We start from the raw sequence: 22,652 nt of genomic DNA on the forward strand, positions 1-22,652 counted from the left end.
AAGAAAACAAAAAACAAAAATGGGTAAGGAACATTAGTGACACTGACTTTGGATGTCACCAAGTTGCTTTGGATCAAGAAGATCTGAGAGAAGTCACTGTCAACGTCTAACCCCTGCTTTCTTCTGATGGAGACCTGAAGACCGCCTAGTCAAGGACACGGGACAGAGAATTCCAGGACCTAAGTGACAATGTCTACCTTCCCTGTGGCAAAGCTTTCTTGCAAATTCCTTTCCTGATCCAACCCAGGACAGCCACAGAGAAAGGCCCCCTAGTCATCTGATACACGAGCTCTTAGTTTGGTTCCATCACCTTTTAAACTTAATGTTGAGCTGGAAGATCATGGTGGATGGAAAAAAAAACACAAAAAAAACCCCCAAAAGCCCTCGTAGTGGCATTCCCTCCAGGGTGTGACGGGCTAAATCTGAACCCTCTGAGTCTGCAGCCTGAGAGAGCACTGTATCCCTGGTGACAACACCGGCCTTGTCTTCCCAAATAAACAAATGAGGACTTTTGCAGTTAGGAGAACCAGCGTAAATCATTACTGTAAACACCGGGTGGGAAGTAACAACCACACTGCAATGAGCATTTCTAACATAAGCGGCTAAAGCTGCCGTCCCAAGCCTTACAAACTTTCATATGCTTTTAATCCAGGGCCCTTAGGGAATAAGGGAATTTCCTTCCCCAGTCAATCTGAAGATTCTTTGGACAGTGAGAGACTGGGTTCTGCACGTGGGCAAAGTGGCCAGAACGAGGTGTCTTAATCTCTCATTTCATAGTTATACACAGGACCTCAGTCAAAACAAAAACCAAAAACCCCACCCTTTCTCTCTAGTTCAACCCAGGAGTTCATAGAACATAAGAATTTGGCTTAATCTCCCCACTTGAGATAAGGTACCAGTCATTTTAGAGGCCAAGAAAAATAAAGTATCGCCTGCTTTATGTCAAGAAACATAGCATGTGGCTCTCATCTCCACCCACAAATGAATACTAAGCCCAAATCCTTCACCCAGAAGCTCACTGACCTCTTGGAAGGCAGATGGGGGAGGGACTCGGGAGTCACAGCCAAGACTAAAGCAGCCCGATCAACTCAGTTCCAGTATCTGAACCATAGTCCTTCTGCATGTCTGTGAGCTGATGTCTGGTGAGTGAGGCCCAGAGGGAAATGCCTGGGTACTCCTAGCCTCTATGTGCCTCACTTGGAATGGTTGGAGGGCAGTTTCGCTCTGCGAGCTTCACCTGTGTACTGCCTCTGGTCGAGTACACACACACAGAGGGCAGGGAGATGTTCACTCAGGGTGTGGAAGACACAAAGGAAAGACAAGCGGTGGTTGATAAGGCAGGCCTCATCACCTGGGTTAAAAACATTGCCGTTCAAAGAGTTCACCTGGACGGTTAAAAAGGGGGGAAAAGCTGGATGTGGTTTAATCCACACCTTTAATCCCAGCACTCAGGAGGCAGAGGCAGACAGATCTCGGAGTTTGAAGCCAGCCTAGTCTATAAAGCAAGATCCAGGACAGCCAGGGCTACAAAGTGAAACCCTGTCTTGAAAAACCAACAAAACAAAACAAAACCCAAATCTCCCTTGAAGCTAAACAGTCGTCTAAAAATCTCTGCTATCAAAAGTCCTAAGGCAAAGCACTCCCCTCATCTTAGAAGATACTACCGACCTTATGTCGAGGTGAAAAAAGCCACAGATATGTCTTCTCGAAATACAGCGGTGACAGGAGCAGAAATGAGGACTTTCCCGTCTGTGCTGGTTGTGCATATACCAGCTGTGGCCGAGTCTGCACACCACACACCAGGATCCTCTCTTCTATGTTCAGTGAAGACCAGCAAAGAAAAGCAACAAAAGGCTAGGACCTGGAGTGGGGGTGGCAGCAATCCCACAAGGGCAAGAAGTCTTGGGAATGAAACCGACAGCTCTGCTTTCTCCCCAGCCTGCACAACCTGTTCCTCACTGCAGAACAGCTCTGCCTAGACCCTGGACCACTACTAGGTCTGTGTGAGCATCTCGTATTTTCCCACTTTGTGGCACTCTGTTCAGTATAATCCCAAGCTGCCAGGGCCTTCCACATCACTGGACCAGCCTTTGGCCTATCTTATAACTGGACCTCCACTGATCTTTCTGAAATACAGCAGCATTTGTGAGGTGTTTGATCTCCTTCAGATGGGTGCCCCAGGGGTCTGGTTATGGGCTGATGGCCAGGGAACAGCCGGGTCACTCTTTAGCTTAGGTGCTAGCGAGGCTAGGTCTGCTGAAAGGCATGTGACATGGACCAGCAGGCAGAGAAGGCAGAGGGGGATAGGATGAATGAGAGAAGGGGGGCAGAAGGGGGACAGAGAGAACTTTCTCTTTCATTGTTTTGAAAGTATCTCTCTCTTTTTCTTTTTCTCATCCAAGACCCAACTGCAAGAGGACAAACCTGATCCATGTGGCGGGAGAATGAGGAGCCTGATCCCTTCTGCAAGTCTCTTTCCTGACCAGCTGAGCTGGCCGTACTTTGTGAGATTTGCATAAAAAATAATATATATAATAGATATATTTCCATAGGAAAACAACATGTGATGTCTTCCCCTGTATGAACAATGAATAGTCAAACTGCATGTTCTTAAAAAAAAAAAAAACAGAAAAAAAAAAAACAAAAACAAAAACAGAAACACCGTGAGACTAACAACAGGTGCAGGGTGAGGGTGAGGCGCTAAGGACAAGAGGTCCAAAGGAGACGCAAATGTGACATGTGAGTCTCAGGCTTGTGCCCTCCGCCAGAATTCCAGCCCCGCCGCCGTTGCTGCGTGGTTTGTCTAAGGTGCTCTGGGTCCCTCTCAGTCTGGAAGAGAAGCGTTCCTGCTGTTCCTGGGCCTCTTCTTTCTTAGCCATCCCCAGTCCGCCTGCTCCAGCACACCTCCAGCGGTCCCCGTGGGCAGGTTTCTTCTTGGCCAGCCGGTGAGGCCGTGGTGGGTCCTCAGCATTCGTCCTCTTGGTACGCTTGCTCATCCAGCTCCTGAGACTCGAGGTGCTCTAGACGGTCTGTCCGGCCACTCATGATTTCGTCTGGGGTTTTCATGAACCTTTAGAGCAAGGAATGAAAGATTAAAAGAGTCTGTGTTCCCAAAGATGCACAGTGCAGGGAGGGAGCCTGGTTGCAAATGTCCTGTCCTTCCTTGGGTGTGGGGTGGGGGATGAGGCTTTCTTTAGCCTCCACAGTGTCTGCACTTTTCCCGTTTTTCATGCTCTGCCTCGCACCTGTGAACTACCTCAAACACACTTTTCTTCTCATCATTCCTCCAAGGAAGGGATGTAGTCTCGGACCCATCTGCCATTGCCCCGCAAGAAACACTTGTTTGTGCACTGTTGGTGTCTGGTAACTCACCATTCCTGTCTGCTAGTTCTGAGAGAAACTGTGGCTCATGCCTTTTTGCAAATTTTCAGCACTGTCCTGATCTGGAACCTTCTGGACTCCTTCCAGAGGTGCATACTGCAGTCGACCTAAGCATCCTGAAGCACACTGACCACACTCCACTGCACTTGACTGCAGCAAGCCATATACCAGCAAGCCACCATTTTATCCAGCCTGGCTTCCTCTCTAACAGCACTCCTTTTTCTCTTGCTCAGAGCCTCTCCCCAGATTCTGGAGGACCTTCCACAGCTACTGACATTCCTCTCTGCTCCAGATGGCTAAGGTCCCCGAGCAGTGCATGTCACAGCGGCTACTGTCTGTCTTTCACTTTCGTCTTCTTGCCAAGACTTCTTCCTCAACATCTGAAGTTGCTCAAGATCCTCCCAGGCCAACTTTACAGAACCACTGTATTTGGCCTTCAAAACCGCCCTGTCCTTCGGGCAACTTTGCCATGGTAAGCTTCTGATATTCCACACCAGGCCAGTCATTAAATGTTTATTCAAACTTTCCCTAATGTATGCACAGAATTAAAAAAATTCTGAAAACTCTGCCTCCTAGGAGCTTATGGTTTAGTTATGGCGAGGAAGGCTTCCCACATATTATTTTTATTTATTTATTTTTTATTTATTTTCATTTTTTAAGATTTATTTATTTAAGTATACAACATTCTGCCTTCATGAAGCATATTATTTTTAAAAAAGATTATTTATTTTTAATTTTAGATGCAAATGGCGTTTTGCCTGCATGTGTGTCTGTGTGATGGTGTTGAATCTCCCGGAACTGTAATCGCAGATAGTTGTGAGCTGCCATGTGGTGCTGGAAATCGAACCTGAATCCTCTGGAAGAACAGGCAGTGCTCTTCACTACTGAGCCATCTCTCCAGCCCCCGTGCATATTATTAAACTATACTATTCACAATTGCTAAAGGTGTTTTAAAGATTTATTTTTATATATGTCTATGTCCTGCCTGAGTTTATGTGTGCCGTGTGCATGCAGGAGCCTGAAAAGAGGCCCAAAGAGGGCACCAGACACCCTGGAACTGGGGTTATAAGTGGTTGTGAGCCATCATGTGGGTGTTGGGAACGGAACCCGGGGCTTTCGCAAAAGCAGTAATCTACTCTTAGCTGATGAGCAATCTTTCCAGCCCCATACATACTATTAAAAATGAATGCTATGGCGTACTCAAGGACACAGGGAAACCAGGACATGGTAAGGTGGGTTTCTATATGTGGTTGGGCAGCTGCACAGGGCTTCATAAAGGACAGTCAACTTGAGGTGGCCTTGAAGGTAGGCGTATGTAAAAAATTAAGGGGATATATATGTCTGGCAGAGGAACCAGAATGCATTTCCTCTCCATCATATATTTCATGAGTACGTTTATCACAGACTTCAACCTGAGACCGGCTGGCTATATCCCTGGGAAATGCAGCCGCCAGGCTTCAGGCCCTCAACACAGAATTGGAGAGGGACCATGCTGCAGGACCAGTAGACAGTGTAGTGCATACCCAAGTAACTGACTTGGATATAGAGAGAGTCAAAGATGGCTCCAGCTTCAAGATTATTTAAACAGCGATGGTAAGCTGGTGAGAACAGAGCATTCTGGGCAGAATTCCTCAGCCATGATGCCCGCCTTCAGAAACCATGTCTGGAATACTAACATGGTATCAGTGGGCACTTCATACGAGAATCTTGGAAATTTCAGGAGGGTTTTTAGAGTTAGATTTAAGACTAATGACTGAGCTGACGAAGTTGAGCCCCGTGGGATCCAGTCGTCTAGGATAAAAGAACAGGGAGCTCAAGCTTTGGGGTGACAGATGAAGAAAAGGTGTGCCCTGAGCTGGCAGCAGGGAGCACTCTTCCGTGTTTATTACGTTTTACTGCCATTTCTTCAACAGTCTTCTCTGTTTCTTTTGAACATGATCACGATTGTTACTGTCCCTACATTGCCACTCCACCTCAGTGCTGATGTCTGGCTTACTTGCTCTCCTAATGAGTACTTTCCCGTCAGCACACCTGCTCATACACCGGGATGTTCTCCTGCCTGTACGCAGACGATCCAAATCCCCATCTCCAGCCCCATCTGTCATTCCTTGTGTCCTACTCGGCAACCCCTATAACCTAAGGTCCTACTCATCCATCCCGCTTCTTCCCGCTCCCTCAGTGACCAACGGTGTCAGGGTTCCATCTGTGCCTTCCTCTGCTGCTGGGAATCACAATCTCCATGGTAACGGAAACAGCTGGAAACCGTTAGCTATGGGGAATCCGAATAGGGGGGAGGGCAGCCTGCTTTGGTGGCTTTCACACTTCTCTCACTGTGACGCCTTTGAAAGTCATACGATTTGAGGGGCTCAGTTGGTAAAGCACTTGCCATGCAAGCATGAGTTCGGTCCCCACCCACACAGAAGGGGACACGGTGGCATATGCTTAGTAATCCCAGCTGCTAGGAGATCCCCCAGAGGTCCTTAACCAGCCTACGCCAGTGGGGCCTCATCTCAAAATTCAAGGTGACAGAGCCTGAGAAATGACATCAGAGGCTGACCTCCAGCCTCCACATGTATGTACACATATAAGAATACACACATGTAAACAAAATCTTTATGAATTAATGGTCAGTCTTGTTTGATGAGCTATAATTTGGTATTTCTAATTCCACCATGTTGTATTCTCTATTTCATTTATTTATTTATTTATTTATTTATTTATTTATTTATTAAAAAGGCTATTGCTGACCATTTACACCCACACAATGACTCACTGTGGGTCACAACCTGAAGTTTGACAAAGCAGCTTCCAGGTTTGGTGACCTGGAAGTTCCTGCTTAATCCATCACTTTGCAATCGGCAAGTTACTCTGATGGCTCCCTTAACTCCACCAGACTTCAATGTCTGATAATGCTATTTGGTCACTATGTTATTTTAAAGGTGAGTCACTCAGCGTTGGCTTTAATACAGGGCAGACTTAAGCAAAAAGAATCATTTTTTTAAACCTTAAATCCTAACAAACCAGCACCCAGTTTCCAATCAACAGTATTTGCAATCATGGCTTTGGGTCTCAGCAAGGCGAGTCAGAGTTCTTAACTGTCTCCCTCCTCCCTCTCATGTAAGGAAAATCACATCCTCCCAAAAGAAGGAAAGGAAAAAGAGGAAGCGCTACCTGAACAAAAGCCTTTGTCCGGGCTCCTTCCTGATAATGTTTAGCTTGTAGTAGTGGCGCAGGGCTCTGGACATTTTCTCATAGGTCATGTTTGTTCTGTTCTGTTTGTTCAAAGGAGGAAGGGAAAGAGAAAAAAAAAAACACAAAGACACAATGAACTGAGGCACAGAGAAGGCACCAGGCGGCTGTTAAAATAAAGGCTGTTGAGTTGCTCCATATGGCCTCACCGGCCTGGGAACTCCACCTGCGAGTCTGCTGCCTGCCCTCAGAGCCACTGTGGCCAAGGCCCCCTCTGAAACTCAACTGCCCTAGTTGAGTGCTAACTAGCCTAGCACATCCCACGGTAACCGCCCTCATTTCCTCCTCCCGAGATGGCACCTAGCTTCTTCTATCTTGGGTGGGAGACAGGTGGTTCATCCTTCACGTCTTAGAGCACATAAAATCTCTTTTTTTGTCGCAATGATGTTTTCACACTTGGCTCTGGTCTGTCATTGTTGATGGGCAGTACGCAGAAGGTCCCCCAGCGACTCATGCACTTACAGATCTGTTTATGGGTCCTCAGCATATTTGCCCATGGCCTTTGGCTGCACTTCCTCAGCTGGAAAAGGGCTCAGGCTGCCTGCTTAGGAGGCTTGAGGCCCAGCTGTGCCACCTCAGTATCCACCTCCCCACCTCCACCCCTGGTTTGGTCCTAGAGTTCCTTCTATGTCAGCTGGCCTGGCCACAGTTATCTCTTTTTCATATCTGCACACTTGAACCGTCGTCTTCCTTACTATACAGGACCATGTTTTGAATTCCACTTCCTCTTTTTACTTTGGAAAACCGTGGGGGCAGGCTCTTTTGCACCTCTTCCTCGCAAAGGGGGTGTTTTATAATCAGAACATATTTTCCATGCAGAAATGGACTTTTGTGAAAAAGGGAGTTTCCAACTGCTGGGGACAGAAGTGACACTTCCCAAAGGTCCCTGGTGAGTCATACAGCTCTCACTACTTCCCTATTCCCCAGTACCTAAGGACCACAGGGGGAGGCAGGTCCAGGTCAAGGAGGGTGGCTGCGGGGGTGGGGGGGACCCTTACAATCCTTCTACTGAACAGAGCTCTGCTGGGTTAATGGGCCCTGGACAGAGGCAACACATGGAAAAAGGCATCTTTAATCATTTCCTTCCTGCACAGCTACCTAACTGTTTGTCCAGCGAGGGAAGAAACAAATAATCACGAGCAGACCCAGGAGGCAGGGAAGACAGCCATCTTCCAACTCGCGGAGGAAGGCGATTTTGGCACCAGCTTTCCCAACAAATATTTGGCCTTTTTACCTTATGGTTTCCCCACAGGCGAGCCAGTCCGTTGGGATCCACTATCCGGAATATTTTGGATTCCTTGTCTTCCCATCGGATGAAGTTTTCGTACCGGCTGTCGGAGAGCAACTGATAGACGTAATCCCAAAGCAGTCTACAGTCTACAGAGGAAAAGGGAGAGTGCTGTTGACAAGGATTGTTGTGGAGGCCGTCACAAGATTCAGAAAAAGGGTTTGTAACCACAGCTTGGGCCTGGTTTTGACTCTCTTATTTCCTCATTTCACAGATGAAATGGGTCCAGTGAGAGCCTGTTGACCTCTGACCCAGGAAGGCTGGGTGCTGACCGAGGTCATCACCTCTATATGAGGACCAAGGAGGAGGAAAAGACTTGTTCAAAGTCGTGACAAAACCTGAAGGTGAACCAGCCCATCTGAAGGATAAGGCACCAAGCTGTACCTGCAAATGAATAAACAGGCTTTGACAGGGGGCTATAAAATGGTTAGATGGACAATGGAAGACAGTCTGTGTGTGTGTGCGCGCGCGCGCGCGCGCACGCATGTGTGCGCGTGTGTCTGTGCAGGCCAGAGGTTGACACAAGTAAGTGTCTTCCTCAATCACTCTCCATCTTATTACTAACTTTTTCTATGTGAGTGTGTGTGGTGTATGCGTACACACTAGGAAGGCAGAGTATGTGGCCGTACGTGTACACATTAGGAACCCAGGGTGTGTGGCATACGTGCACACACTAGAAGGGAGAGCGTATGGGCATATGTGTACACATTAGGAAGCCAGAGTGTGTGGCATACGTGCACACACTAGGAAGGCAGAGTGTGTGGCACATGTGTTCACACTAGAAAGCAAGGAGACACCGGGTGTCCTCCCCCACCATTATCTACCTTCCTGTCTTGAGCCAGGGTCTCGCTGAACCTGAAACTCACCGTTCTGACTAGGATAGCTGACCAGCAAGCTTAAGGACCCTGCAGTATCCATCCCTGTCCTGTTCTGGGGTTACAGCCATGCATGGCTATGCCTAACTTTTACGTGGTGCAAGGGATTGAAACTCAGGTCTTTCTGTTTACATAGCAAACATTCACTCCACTGAGCTTCCTCTCCAGCCCCTTCATCTACCTTATTTATTCATTTATTTTCGAGACAAGCTCCAGGACTCCCCCTGTCTCTGTCTCCCGAGAGCTGGGTTTACAGACATGTACTGTCATGTCTGACTTCTTATGTGAGCACTGGGATGTCACTATCAGGTCTCCATGCTTACGTGGCAAACACTTTACTGAATGACCCATTTCCCAAGACCAGAAAGAAAACCTTGAGGTTCTAATGAGAACAGCGTGAGAAACAGTTAAAAGATTAGAGTTTAAAGATTATTCTGAAGTTGGCAGGAGATGCTGAATGGATAGAGGAAGACAGGGGCTAAAAAGCAAGCAATAAATGAAAAACAATGGGAAATTAAAAACTTTGTGGCTTGGTGACGTTGGCCGTGGGGACTGTGGCTAGCATTTTAAAAAGAAATACAGATAGATAGTCTCATTAAATCATTCTTTGGCAGTCTTTCAAGTTGCTTTATCATAATGGAATCATGGTAGAAAGGAACTCGGTGCAAGAAAGTCATTTCTCATGTGCACAACTGATACCCGATGATGAGGTCAGGCAGCAAACATTCATCAGCTGATGTAGTGCAGCCCTGTATTCTGCTCAGTCCAGTGGATCCTTGCCTTTCTGGGTCTATCTGGTTCATTCTCCAGCTTAGCCCAACAGGTAAAGCAGAGACAGACATGTGCCTCCCATGTCCTGCTAGTGTTGGATTGGCCCCTGGCTAAGAGTAGGAAGATGCCTTTTCCAGCTGCTTACTGCATGGTTCCAGGGGGTTGACCAGATGGCTTGGAACAGAAGACCTATAGGTGAATGTGCATGTTATTTATTTATGTGTACCTGTGTGGATAAATGTTTATTACATGCATGTGGGATCCTATGGAGGCCAAAAGAGGGTACTGGATCCCCTAGACTTGGAGCTGCCATGTGGGTGCTGGTAACTGAACCTGGGGTCTTTGCAGGAAGAGCAAGTACTCCCAAGCAGCTTTCTAGCCCCCATTAGTGCCTTTATAAAAAAAAAAAATCTCTAAACGATCCCTTACATATCTACCTGTGAGGACACAGCAAGAAGAGGCTATCTAGGGGTGAGGAAGCCCATTCAGCAGCAGGTTTCAGCCCTGCTGCGCTCTGCCCCTCAGCCCTGCAGCCTCCAGAAATCTGTGGCACAATCCTTTCTACGCCCTTTTCCTCGCTCTTCTCCGATACTTCCTGCTTTTTTGGAGACACTTTCAGTATACAGCCCTTCCTATCGTCACCCTCCGAGTGCTGAGTCACTGGAGTGCAGCGCCATGTGAGGCGAATTCCTGCTGTTTGTAAGTCATCTTACGGCATTGTGTTCCAGCAGCCTGAACAGACCGAGACAAGAACAGAGCCGAAGCTCCCTTGTCCAGGTCTGGTGGCACGGATGGCAAACGGTGGGCACATCTGAGTTTCCTGCAGTCTCACCCAACTGCAGAACATCTCCCTAAGCCAAGCACATTCCCATAAAATGCTATTCAGTGAGGGGAAGCAAAGGTGTGCACACGGTCCAGTCTGCATGCCCGGGTGGCAGCAACCATGTGTGCATGTGCCTAAGCTTAAGTCCACGTGCGCATGGAGGTCAGAAATCAACACTGCATTTTCAATTGCTACCTACGATATTTTTTGAGACATAGTCTTTCATGGACCCTGAAGGCCAATGATCAAATAGACTGAGACTGATGGGCCAGTACATCCCAGAATCCTCCTGCCTTCACTTACCCCGTAAGAGGATTTGCAGGTGTGCACCAAGCCTGGCTCCAGTGTGCTCACCTTAATAAGGCTAACATAAGGCAACTGAAGTCCTCTGGGCTCCAGGCCTCCTGCAGAGTTCAAACTTAGTGTGGACATCTCTCCTGACCTCCGCCCCCACCTGCACAGGGATTTCCTATCACACTTTCTCTCTCTTACTACCATGGCACATTCTTGGTACCATGAAACTACACAGCGTCCCTCGAATGATTTCTTCAGCTAAAGGCTTACCCAGCCCTGGGGGTTCAAGCTGGTCTCTTCAGAGATATCAAACTGGTTCCAGAATGTGGCTGCATGATATGTCCAATGAGTGGAAACTGCAGGGCCAGGCTTGCCAGACAACAGACTTCTCTGGAAAGCTTCACGAGCATGTGTATTGCAACTTTTTCCCCTTTCATAAATTTGGAAATAACCCTAAACAAGCTTCCAATTGATCACTCTAAATGACATTTAATCCAGCAAAGCCAGCATCAGCTGTGTAATAAAAACGTTGACATTCAAGACACACTGAATTACTCAGCCACTAACGGAAGCAGCGAGGGGAATTTTACGGCAGAGAGCAGTTGCTTCAAGCTCAGAGCGTAAGTGGCTTTTATAACACTATTGATTTCTGTTTCTTTAAAAAATTATGCCTAGATGATAAAAATAACTGTCTGACCACACAGCCATGTTCTCTCTTATTTACTACTGAAGCATAAGCTATTTGAGTTATTGTTCTTTTCTGTATTTCTTAAGGAAAAGGCATATCCTTTTGTTCTCTAGGTCTTTCAGATATGAGTATCAGAGACCACCTGGGATTTTTTTTTTGTCTTTTTTTTTTTTTTTCAAGACAGGGTTTCTCTGTGGTTTTGGAGCCTGTCCTGGAACTAGCTCTTGTAGACCTGGCTGGTCTCGAACTCACAGAGATCCGCCTGCCTCTGCCTCCCGAGTGCTGGGATTAAAGGCGTGCGCCGCCACCACCTGGCTCACCTGGGATTTTTTAAACTCTGTCTGACTCCATGGTTGTACAGATGCACTTTGATCTATAGTAAAAATAGTGTAATATGATGAATAAAATGCACTGAATTCTAAAAACAGAAGTCCATCCTTCTATAAAGCTGAACATACATGTATATTATTTTTCTTCTATTTTTTTTCCCTTTGAAATAGGGTATCTCTATATAACAGTCCTAAGTGTCCTGGAACTTTCTCTGCAGACCAGGCTGGCCTTGAACTCACAGAGATCAGTCTGCCTCTGCCTCCAAAGTGCTGGGATTAAAGTTGTGCGCCACCAGTGCCCAGCTGTCTATTGTTTTTTAAACACAAGTTATTTATTAATTTTAAGTGTGGTTCTCTTAAAGAGATGCTGCCGAGTGTTAATGTCAGCTTGACAGACTATGGAATTGCCTGGAAGACGGGCTTCTGAGCATATGTAGAGGATTATCTGACTGAAATATCTAAGATGGGAAGACCTGCCTATTGTGTGTGGTGCTACTCCCTAGGTGGGCTCCTGGACTACATAAGTGGAAAAAGGGAGCTGAGCAGCAAAACGCTTTCATTCCACTATATTGTGGAGTATTATCCTAAGTATTATCAGTAAGAATAAGATTCCATGTGTGATTTATTTGGGAGCCTGGTAGCAACCCCCCACCACAAAAGCCAAAAGAGTAAAGAGTAAAACAAACAAACAACATTTAAGCGTTCCAATGTGGGGCTAAAGGAAAAGAAAATCCATCACCACCACCTCTCTGCTTTCTATCATAGCTGCGATGCCACCAGCTGCTTTGAGCTCCCTCCCCCACTGCAATGTGCTTGCTGTACCTGGAACTGTGAGCCAGAATAAAGCCTTTCTCTTTGCAAACTGCTTTTGTCCAAGTATTTTTTTTCAGAGCAAAAGGAAAAGAAACTAAGACAAGGGCCCTTTTTCCATATAAGGACATTTGAGTATTTTTTAAAAAAAAATGCCCATCAGTTGGATCATCTCTCCTTAAGAGGAAGTTTATGGAATGGATTATCTCGGATAAAGCCACTTTCCAACTGCAGGAACAGTTCCCTGTTTCCTGATGGGCGAGGTACCCGGCTCTGCGCCTCTAAGAAGTATTGTAAAAATCCCTTCCTGTGGTTAGGGGGAAATAGTGTTACTCCCACGGCTGTCTCCTACTAGACTTTTTGTATAAACTCACAGAGCAGAGACTGTAAAAAAGATGGGCAATTCACACTTAACCAATATGGCTTCTAAAAAAATAAAATAAAATCCCTGTTAGACAAAACCTGTATTTAAAAATTTTGAGTAGGCAGGTCAAATTATAGACAAAGGGAATGTGTAATGATAAAGAATAATTTAACTCACCAGAAGGTTTCCAAGAAAGTTATTTTGTGTTGTTTTCCTGGCTCAAATAGGAATTCTAAGCGACACTGTATGAACCTGGCCAGTACCATGAGTGTAAGTATGCATTACCATGGGGCACAGCCGAGTCTCTGGTGAAGTTTCAAAAATTGATGATCTCAAAATTGCTAAGTTTACTGAAAGTTCAGCACCAGAGCAGGTACAGTAAGACGAAAAGTGACAGCTAACTTGCAACAGCCACTGCTCTGAGTGGAGGGGTGATTTTTCCATCCTAGGGGTGTCTGGCGATGCCAGGAGACACTTCCAGTTGTTAGAGGTGCGGTGCACAGAGGTACTTTTGGCCAAGGCTGCACAGGACAAGTCCCCACGTCAAAGGGGTCTTTGTCCTAAATACCAAGCGTATGGAAGTTGGGGTGCTGCTTACAGGAACACAGGTTCAGGACATTAAGGGGTCCATCTGCCATAACGACACCCTTTCTCCCTCTGTGCTTGTTCTGCGACGGCCCAGAAGTAGAGCCCACATATCCAGCATTACCAGCTGTGGGCTGACGATGGACAACTGCTTGTGGTTTGCTGTGGCGCAGGAAATCAGAAACTGTGAGTGCACACTGGGGAAGCGTGCGGTGGGGACAGACAACAGGAGCCACCTTGATGGTTCCTGGTTTCACATGGTTGCAAACAAGCTGGCTCTCCCGTTTCTGGTTAGTTATACAGCAGGAGCAAAGGGGACACTGGGCTCATACTCACATCCCAGTGAGATACAGCCTGTAGCTGGAGCCCAGCAGTACTTCTGCTTTGCCATAGATGGCTGCAGCCTCTGAATTTCTATCCGGGGACAGCAGAGAGGTGAGGACATGGGGTTACAGGCACACGGAGACTTAAGTAAGCGGAAATTTACAATCTTCCCAAGTCCCATGCACCATTTCCTCTCAGTCACACTGCTGTTGCTTGCTCTATTTTTTGAAAACAGCACCCTGAACATTCCTTCTCTTTAAAACTCTTTGATTTCACGCTGAAAACGGAGTGCAGAGCCTTAGCCAGAATGTGAGAAGTCGGAACCACTTAGAACATTCCAGATGGAATAAATGGTCTCCTCAGGTCTTAGTCATTATCTTATCCACCTCCCCTAAAAGGGACACCAAGCAAAATGGTGGGGACAGAGAACATCAAGGCAAATCCAGAAGGAAGCTGGGGAGAGGACTCAGAGGGATACACTTTGTGGGTTGGCCTCACTTGATACAGACGCTGCCTCCTCTTGCCAATGCTAATGCTAGCTCAGGATGGAGCCCTGTGCTGGCTGCACCCGGGGCTGCCCATCCTATCTCTTCGACCCACAGTGTGACAGCTCTGTGGTGAAGCGGAGAAGGGACGCTGACCTGTGGGCACTAACCCACTCATGTGATGTAGTTCCCTGGTCTTCTACTATCAGCCAAAAGTGCTAAGAAACGTGCACTATCCCAGAGTGATAAGAAAGGAGACAAGCCTGGAGTATTAGCTCTTCTCCAGTACCCAAGAGCTGCATTCCATCCTGCGGACCTCAGAGAATGGGTAACACGGGTTCATCCTGCTTTCCTGGGGATGTCCTGGCTCTCTAATACTACCAAGAGAGGGCTCTGGGCTGAGGGTTCCAGTGGCTCAGTCCCTGAGATGGTGCAGGACAGGGTTGCTCTTTCAGTATGTGCAAAACAACTATGGGATCCCTTGGCTGATGGAGACATCCCATAACTCCATCCTCTGAACTCATGTGAGACCTTCACCTCTTATGTGTAAAGCTTAGGAAAGACTTGTTCCCTCATTTTTGTGACTTTTTGTTTATTCTTGTTGAAGGCTACTCCTGACGCTCATTTACAGAGAGGGAAAATCCAAAGTCTCATTTGAAGTTGCTCACACTCAGAATTTCTGGGAAGGAAATGGAGAAGGCAGGTGGGAGGCTGAGTACAGTGTGTGTCCTCTACTGCCCCAGGGTCTCCGGGGCCAAGTATCCCACCACTGTCCCTGAGTTTTCTTTTCTTTCCCCCCCTTTTACCGAAAGTAGATTTTTTTCTCACGTAAGTCCTGATCACACTTTCCCCTCCCTCTACTCCTCCATTTCTCCCCAACCCCCCTCCCATCCAGATCCATCAGGATCCACTCCCTTTCTTTCTCTCATTAGAAAACGAATAGGCTTCTAAGAGATAACAATAAAACAAAAGCTAACACATTGGAATTGGACAAAACAAAGAAATGAACAAACAAACAAACAAACAAAGGTAAAAGGGACCAATAGAAAGCACAAAAATCAGGGACTCACTCACACACTCAAGAATCCCACAGAAACACTAAAGTGGATGCCATATTATATATGCAGAAGGCCGGATGCACACCTGTGCAGGCTGCCATGGTCTGTGAGTTCATTGTACATTGATTTTATTGATTCAGAGGGCCTTGTTTTCTTGGTGTTCTCCATCCCCTAGGGCTCTTTCATTCTTTCTGCCTCCTTTTCCATAGGGTTCCCTGAGCTCTAAGGGGAGGGATTTGCTGGAGACATTCTGTTTAGGGTTGAGTTCTAAGGTCTTCCACTCTCTGCATATAATCTGGCTGTGGGTCTCTGTATTTGTTCCCATCTGTTGTGGGAGGAAGTTTCTTTGATGATGGCTGAACAAGGCTCTGATCTGAATATTAACAGAATGTCATTAGGAGTAATTTTATTTATTGCCACCTACTTTTTAAACAGCCAAATAGCTATTTGTTTACTAGCCAAATAAAGATCTAATTTCATTTAGATGGCCTTCACAGGTGTGTATATGATAGGAAACTTCTACTGATTAGGTTTCTATACTACCCCCCAAACGGCCTGCAATTTTAGGGGTCTCTCCCATATTCCACACTGCTTCCCTCTGGAGGCTTTCTGACTTGAGTTTCTCTACAAATAGCTCCTCCAGTCAGTAAGTCAAATCATGAAAGTACACTGTGTGGGCCCGTGACAAGCATGATATGAGGCTCATGTTCCCCTAGTCACATTCTGAAGATGGATTCTTCTTCTTCTTCTATTTTTTTTTTTTTTTTTTTTTTTTTTTTTGCTTTCTTGAGACAGGGTTTCTCTGTGGTTTTGGAGCCTGTCCTGGAACTAGCTCTTGTAGACCAGGCTGGTCTCGAACTCACAGAGATCCGCCTGCCTCTGCCTCCCAAGTGCTGGGATTAAAGGCGTGCGCCACCACCGCCCAGCTCTGAAGACGGATTCTTGAAGGTAAGCATTCTTCAAGTTCCCCCAAAGGTCTGAGGATCTGGAAGACTGTCACGAACTCTGTCACTGAGGAGTTGGGAGTGAGGAGCTCCTGAAGTGGGAGGGAATTCTAAGTCTTATCAGCTGCAGGATCAATGAGTCCACTGACCAATGGCATCCTGGAAGAAGTTCAAGTTTGACAAAATTGGGAGAGTGCAGCCCTCCATCACAAGAAGTGTGAGGTACACACAAGAAAGGAAAGACTCTGTCATCCTGGTCATGGGCTTTGACCCACGTCCCCACTCTTGTTTAGTGAATGAGCTGAGAATGAACTAGGAGGCTGGACGTGGTGGTTCAAGCCCACGAGCTCAGCACACTGAGCTGGGAGGACAGCACGGGCTGCCCTATCTCAAACAAATAAACTGACAGTGGATTATAAAACAAATGTCAGATTAGCAATGAATTCATCCTTGGCACATAAATACCTGCCAATTACGGTCAAGGAAAGAACAAAAAGAAAACCTACTGAAGAGAAAATCAAAATGACCTAACTTAAAAATTTTTAGAAAGGTTTGTCTGAGCCCAATATGATGGTGTCCACCAGCAATTCCAACTCTCAGGAGGTTGAGGTAGGAGGATCGGGAGTCCAAAGCAACCTTGTGTCTTTCACCTAGAACAATGTCTTACACATAGAAAAGACAGGATAATTTTTGAATAAATGAACAAATGTGGGACTACAAATTCAAATGTACAAAGACTCTATGTTACTGAGCTGTATTTTATTTTATGTTGATGACGCTACTGCAATTGTGCTGCACTGTTCTCGGAGCACAGCCTGCAGACCCGGACTTGTCTGCTCTCTGACATCCTTAGTTGTTGCTCTTTGCACTTGCCTCTGGCACGCCTCATCACCTCAAGTGCAAGTAAGTCCTCGCCAGCAAGACTGCTCCATCAGCCTATGCTATGTCTGAGGTTCTCAGCATTCCAGACTCTTCTTCATGAGAACAGTGATGGGGGACACGGGTCTCTGCTCCATCAGCCTATGCTATGTGTCTGAGGTTCTCAGCATAACGACTGCTCATGGGAATAGTGATGGGGAACACAGGTCAACTGGTTGATATTTAAGACTTTGTGGCCATAGGCTCTCTGGAGCAACTCAATTGGTTCAAACTATGGTTTGAAAGTAGACACAGACAATCATTTAACAAAAGTGGAGCTGTCCCCAATAAACTTATTTACAAAATCAGGTGGTGGCTGGATTTGGCCAAGGCTTCCGATCCGTGCTGGGAAATCTCTGGGTAGAATGGGAAAACAGACTTGAGGCTGTTATGACTGAGCTCCGTCTTCAGGTTTACCTGGAAAGTCATTTCTAGTGAGCTCATCTAGTCCTAAGAAGGGACTCCAACACCAAGCCTGATGCTTACTTGCAGAGGACACTTTCCCAGGTCTGGAGTGGGTACCGGAAACCATGGAAACCATGTTCTGACTGAGTCAATACACACGACATACAGTATTATTTTTCCCATCTATGCATGCCTATGATGATGTCGGATTTATAAATTACATACACGAGACTGACAAAGCAATCAGTAATAAAATATTACAACTGCAATGACACTTCATAGTGAGTTATTTAAACAGCTGCCTTCTGGAATTTCCCGTTTCATGTAACTGAAGCTGCAGCTAAAGGGTGGGGGCTACTGTGCACACTGGGAACTTAGCCCCCAGCACCACACGACGTCATTCTCATCGGTGCTTCTGAAACTCACTGGGGCGGGATGAGGGGGAAGCACACCCTAGGCCTTCTTCTGCATGTGGGTAAAAGTTGGAGGAGATTGACAGAGACTTCCCACTTCCCTCCCCAAACCCTTCCTGATGACAGCGGAAAATATGGACAGAAAGAAGCCCAATGTTATATAAACCACGGACTGGTCAATAAAAACAGGACCCAGGAATCTGTCCTGTGAAATGTTCTACCACGATTTCTCCAGCTTCTTAAACTGGTCGTGTGCATGTTACCTAAACATGCCATCTCTGAGGTACCTTTCCAGCACCCCAAACTCTTAATAACAAGCCCTCTTATAATCTTCAAAATAAAAATAAAAAACATATTATATTTAAATAGATTTAACTTGTATTTAAACTGCCAACCACCTACTAAATGTTATTATATGGTTAATACCCAGGGTAAACTGTCATAGCTTATGTGGTCTTTTACTTGCATGATTCACCTTTTTTTTTTTTCAGAAGAGTTTATGAAACATGATTTTTTTTTTTAATTGACTCACACAGACTTGAGCTCTTGGCCTCATATCTCTACTAGAAATAGAAGAGAACACGGGGCTTTGTATCTTGTATTTGTCCTGACTTTTCTCCATCTAGAATGGCTCCTTTCTCTTTATTCCCCACAGTCTAAGCAGTATTGTTATTTATTTATTTAAAAATTGTATTTTGAGACAAGGTCTTGCTATGTTAACCAGGCTGGCCTTGAACCCACAGAGATCTGCCTGCCTCTGCCTCCCAAGTGCTGGGATTAAAGGCAGATTTCCCACACCCTGCCCAGTTGAGTACTCTTTAAAGCCCATCTGAAAGGCAGTCCGGGCCTCCTGTGGTGCTCAGTAGGAGTCATAAGACCTGTGTGCCTCACAATCTTTACTTTTAGTGAACTGTGCTCAGCTCTCTTATGTCAAAGACTGAGTCTTTTGCCTCTGTGAACTCCCACCCCGCAAGAGTGCAGCACACAGCCCTCTTACCTGTCTGAAGGCCTAAATCCTCCCATACCCAAGCCAATCATATCTGAATGGTAAGAATCTGGGCTTGTGTTTTGCTCCACACTGCTAAGTAGTGTTTCTGTCTACACCCTCCAGCTAAGTTACTCATCAGTGTGACATTTGGCAGCACTTTCATCTCTTCCTGTGCTGTGCTCAATTAAAGGGCTTCAAGGAGCTACCTTTTCTCATCTAACAGCAGGTTTACAGAGCGTCTGTAAAGGCGTCTCTGGTGCTCAGTAGACAGGCCTTACAGCAGAAACAGCAGTGACTCACAGAATTTGACCTTCAACAAACGGAATCTCTTTTACTAAGCTCTTAGGAGCCCAGGAAGATAGAAGGATGGGGGACACAGGTAGGGGGATCCTACAAATGGGCAGAGGAGTGTGGGGTTGTCCGTCATCTCTGCAGAACCAAGACTCAGTATCAGATTGTGGACTTGCAGAACAGGACCTCAGTGCCCACCCAACCCCACCCTGGCATTTCATCCCTGCAAGAGCAATGCCTGTCAGTTAAAGTGGCTCATCTGCAATTTGGGTACGGTACGTAATGTACATATTTAGAGATTTTACAATATTTACAAAGATCATAAGAATATTAATATACATTTGTATGGGACTCAATCAGTCATCTGTAGGAAAGAATGCATTGTCCCTGGAAGATCTGCTCCTACCTAAGATTATCTTCTAGAACATTCTGTCTTCCTAGAGTCAAGGAAAAACAGAAACCAGGTCTTTCTAAGTGTCCTCAAGACAAAGTCTCTGCGGATACCAAGGTTTATCACTTGACCGAATATTCCACGGGGCTTTATTTGTATTACACCAGGTAGCACAAGGCCACTTTTGTGCAAGTATATAATGTAATTGAGCATAGTCCACCATACCTGCTGCCTCCCCTTTCTTCCCCCTCCCTTCCTGTTCATTTCGTTTGCTACCACCCTACATAGTTTCTTATATTTTCACACCTGTGCCTATATGAGTTTAAATATCTACATGAGATTGAAGACCCACAAATGCGAGATAAGATGATCCTCTGCCTTTGTGAGACTGACTAAAATCACTTACTGGTATCTCCAGTTGCATCTTAACTGGTGAGCCTATATTCATCATACCACTGATGTTTGACTATATGGTCCTAAAAGCGGTGGTAGGATTCAACAAAACAGGTGTGCAGCTTACAAGGGAAGACGCTATGTATGTCTGAACAATTTTCTCACCCCTCCCTCCCTTCCTCTCTCCCTTCTCTCACGCACATCCTCTTTCTGGACTTATATGCTTATCTTCGGATTCTCAAGAAGTCTGTGGTGAGATATAAACAAACATACCAAACCTCGACAAGGCAGCCAGGCCCTCAAGGACAGCACTGCAGATGACAGCCAAGGGACAGCAAGGCTACCCAACCCTCCTCTGACCTTGGGGAGAGCCTTGGTCTCTTTGGAGCTGGATCTGCTTTGTGGTTTCCTCTGTACCAATGAACCATGTATGCCAAAGGGATTCAACCTCAAAAGGGCTGTCCCGAGAATTGTACACAAGCGACGGGATCTGAGAACCCCGGGTAGGGAAGGAACCAAGAGAGGATGCAGCTAAGGCCGTTTCCATCCTTCATCAGCTCTCGCCTCATCCTTTTCCTCCAGTTTGTCTGGGAAAATGCATGTTTCTAGAAGACCCCCTCCTTTTTTTTTTTTTTTTTTGCCCCTGACCACCCATCCTATAGTTTCTTCATTATTAAAGCAAGCAAACCTCATGTGTAAGCAGAAAAACGACACGAACCCCCATGCCTCCACTCCCCCACCTAACCACCAAACAGCTCATGGCTAGCCCCATTGTACAGCAGGTCCTACACGCCCCCCCATCACTAAACTCATAGGACCATTTGGAATTCAATCCCAAGCACACTCCAAGTTTCATAGCTTCTTTAAGGCAAGCAAGTCATAGACAGCTGCCGTTTTACTGTTGCTGCTGTGGTTCTGACGATCAAACCTTGGGGCGTTATGCACGCTGGACATGCGTTCCACTACTGAGCCACACTTTCAGTACCCATTTTCTTGCGTGTGTGCAATTCTACAAGGGAGAGGACGCTGTGTGTTAAATCAGTGTTGTGGACGGTACACGGGATGCATTCATCTGTATGTGCAGGTACCCCGTGATGTCTCATGAATGGAGAAACAACCTCCAGGAAAAGACTTGACCTTGCCAAACTTGCACAGGCCTCGTGGACGTGGACAACTCCATGAAAACTGGGGGCAGGCTAGCAGAATTCTCATTGGTAGATTCTCACCCACCCTCCTTGGTTTCTTGTTAGGAGAGCCATTTGGGTTTTTCTAACTTCGCTGAAAAAGAATGTGGGAGTGGGTTTGCTCTATCTGAACCACTAGCAACACCTGCCTAATACCCCAATCCCAATTTCACCTCCTTTCCCCAGGGGAAAGCAGCACTGAGGAGCTGCCCACAGGACAGAATTACAGGCACGAATCTGAGACAAAGTGTCTGGTCATTAATTAGCACCTGGAAACTTCAGGATGGGGCCATTAGAGCACTCATAAACCTTTGATTTTAAATGTTTTCTTCGCTTGGCCGTGATTTGAGGTGACTCTCCTTGAGATCTGGATGGAGGACATTCATTCCTTAACATTTCTGAGGCTCATTAACTCCTCTCTTCCCAGTGGTTCATTAAGCAGGCCATTAGGGACTCTGTCTCATGCGAGCAGAAGCCTCCCTTGTCCTCCCCAAACCTTTGCAGGCACATTGCACTGGGCGCAGTGTGACCTGGCTTCTGCCACTAGGCAAAGGGCTGGCTGTGAGGGGGCCAAACTCACTCACCTGCTATTCTCCCGATGGGCATGGCGTGCTCTTCAGGCGGGGACACAGAGACCATGATGTGGTTCATGTAAGCCAGGTCCTCCCGATGAGACAGGTTGATGGGCTTCCCTTCCCTATGCATCCCATCTTCGGAGAGCCGGGACTGTTTGAAATCTACTGAGTGCCGGGGGTTCAGGATCAAAGGGTGCATGATGGGACTGGGCATCAGCTGGATCACTCGTGTGCTCTCCTGCCAGGGGCTGGAGGGCTTCGGGTTGGACTCCGAGGATGCTGGGCAGTGATTATTCTCCATAGGAGAGACTGACAGGGGGTAGGACTCCTGGTGGTTATTTTCCTGCTGGAGCCTTGGCCCTTGGGCCCTCTCAGCTGGTGAGAGGCGGCGGATCATGTTGTCCAGAGGGGACCTCAGGGGCCGCTGCTCGGGGTCAGGAGAAGGCCTGTGGTTTGTGGTGATGGGTGACCTAGGGCGATGTAAGAGTTCAATGGTGGGAGGGTTGTGGTGCACACTCTCTGCAGGCGGCCTGGGCGTCCTCTGGACACAGTTATCTGTAGGCAAAAGAAAAGACAATCACAGATGGCGGTAAACCTGCAGTCCTGGGACTTCACAATTGCTCTCTGGGCTGCTGTAGGGGTGCACGGAGCGCCTCCGACCCAGACTCCCGGGACTCTCCCTGTGCTCAAACAAAACATACTTGAAATGGCTTTCCTACCCCAGACAAGCTAGGAATGCCCTTCGACATTCCATCCAGCATCTGTTAGTGCCCGATAACCAGAAGGAACCCCATTCCCTTCTGTGTCTCGTCCTCGCTCGACCTCT

The 22,652-nt window shown here is 46.7% G+C and overlaps 1 protein-coding gene across 1 annotated transcript in view; it reads right to left on the minus strand.

The window, feature by feature from the left end:
- Window positions 1-395: 395 nt before the first annotated feature.
- Etv6 (ETS variant transcription factor 6) overlaps window positions 396-22,652 on the minus strand; it is a 232,240-nt gene continuing 209,983 nt past the window's right edge. The window contains exons 5-8 of the mRNA XM_050123220.1: window positions 21,836-22,381; window positions 7,865-8,007; window positions 6,553-6,653; window positions 396-3,070 (exon numbers count right to left, since the gene is read on the minus strand). Coding sequence (XP_049979177.1) covers window positions 2,965-3,070; window positions 6,553-6,653; window positions 7,865-8,007; window positions 21,836-22,381 — 896 coding nt within the window. The 3' untranslated portion in view covers window positions 396-2,964. The remainder of the gene's footprint in view (window positions 3,071-6,552; window positions 6,654-7,864; window positions 8,008-21,835; window positions 22,382-22,652) is intronic.

The sequence above is a fragment of the Alexandromys fortis genome, unplaced genomic scaffold (assembly GCF_014885135.2).
Source record: "Alexandromys fortis isolate MF-2015 unplaced genomic scaffold, M_Fortis_MF-2015_v1.1 scaffold_223, whole genome shotgun sequence".
Taxonomy (NCBI): domain Eukaryota; kingdom Metazoa; phylum Chordata; class Mammalia; order Rodentia; family Cricetidae; genus Alexandromys; species Alexandromys fortis.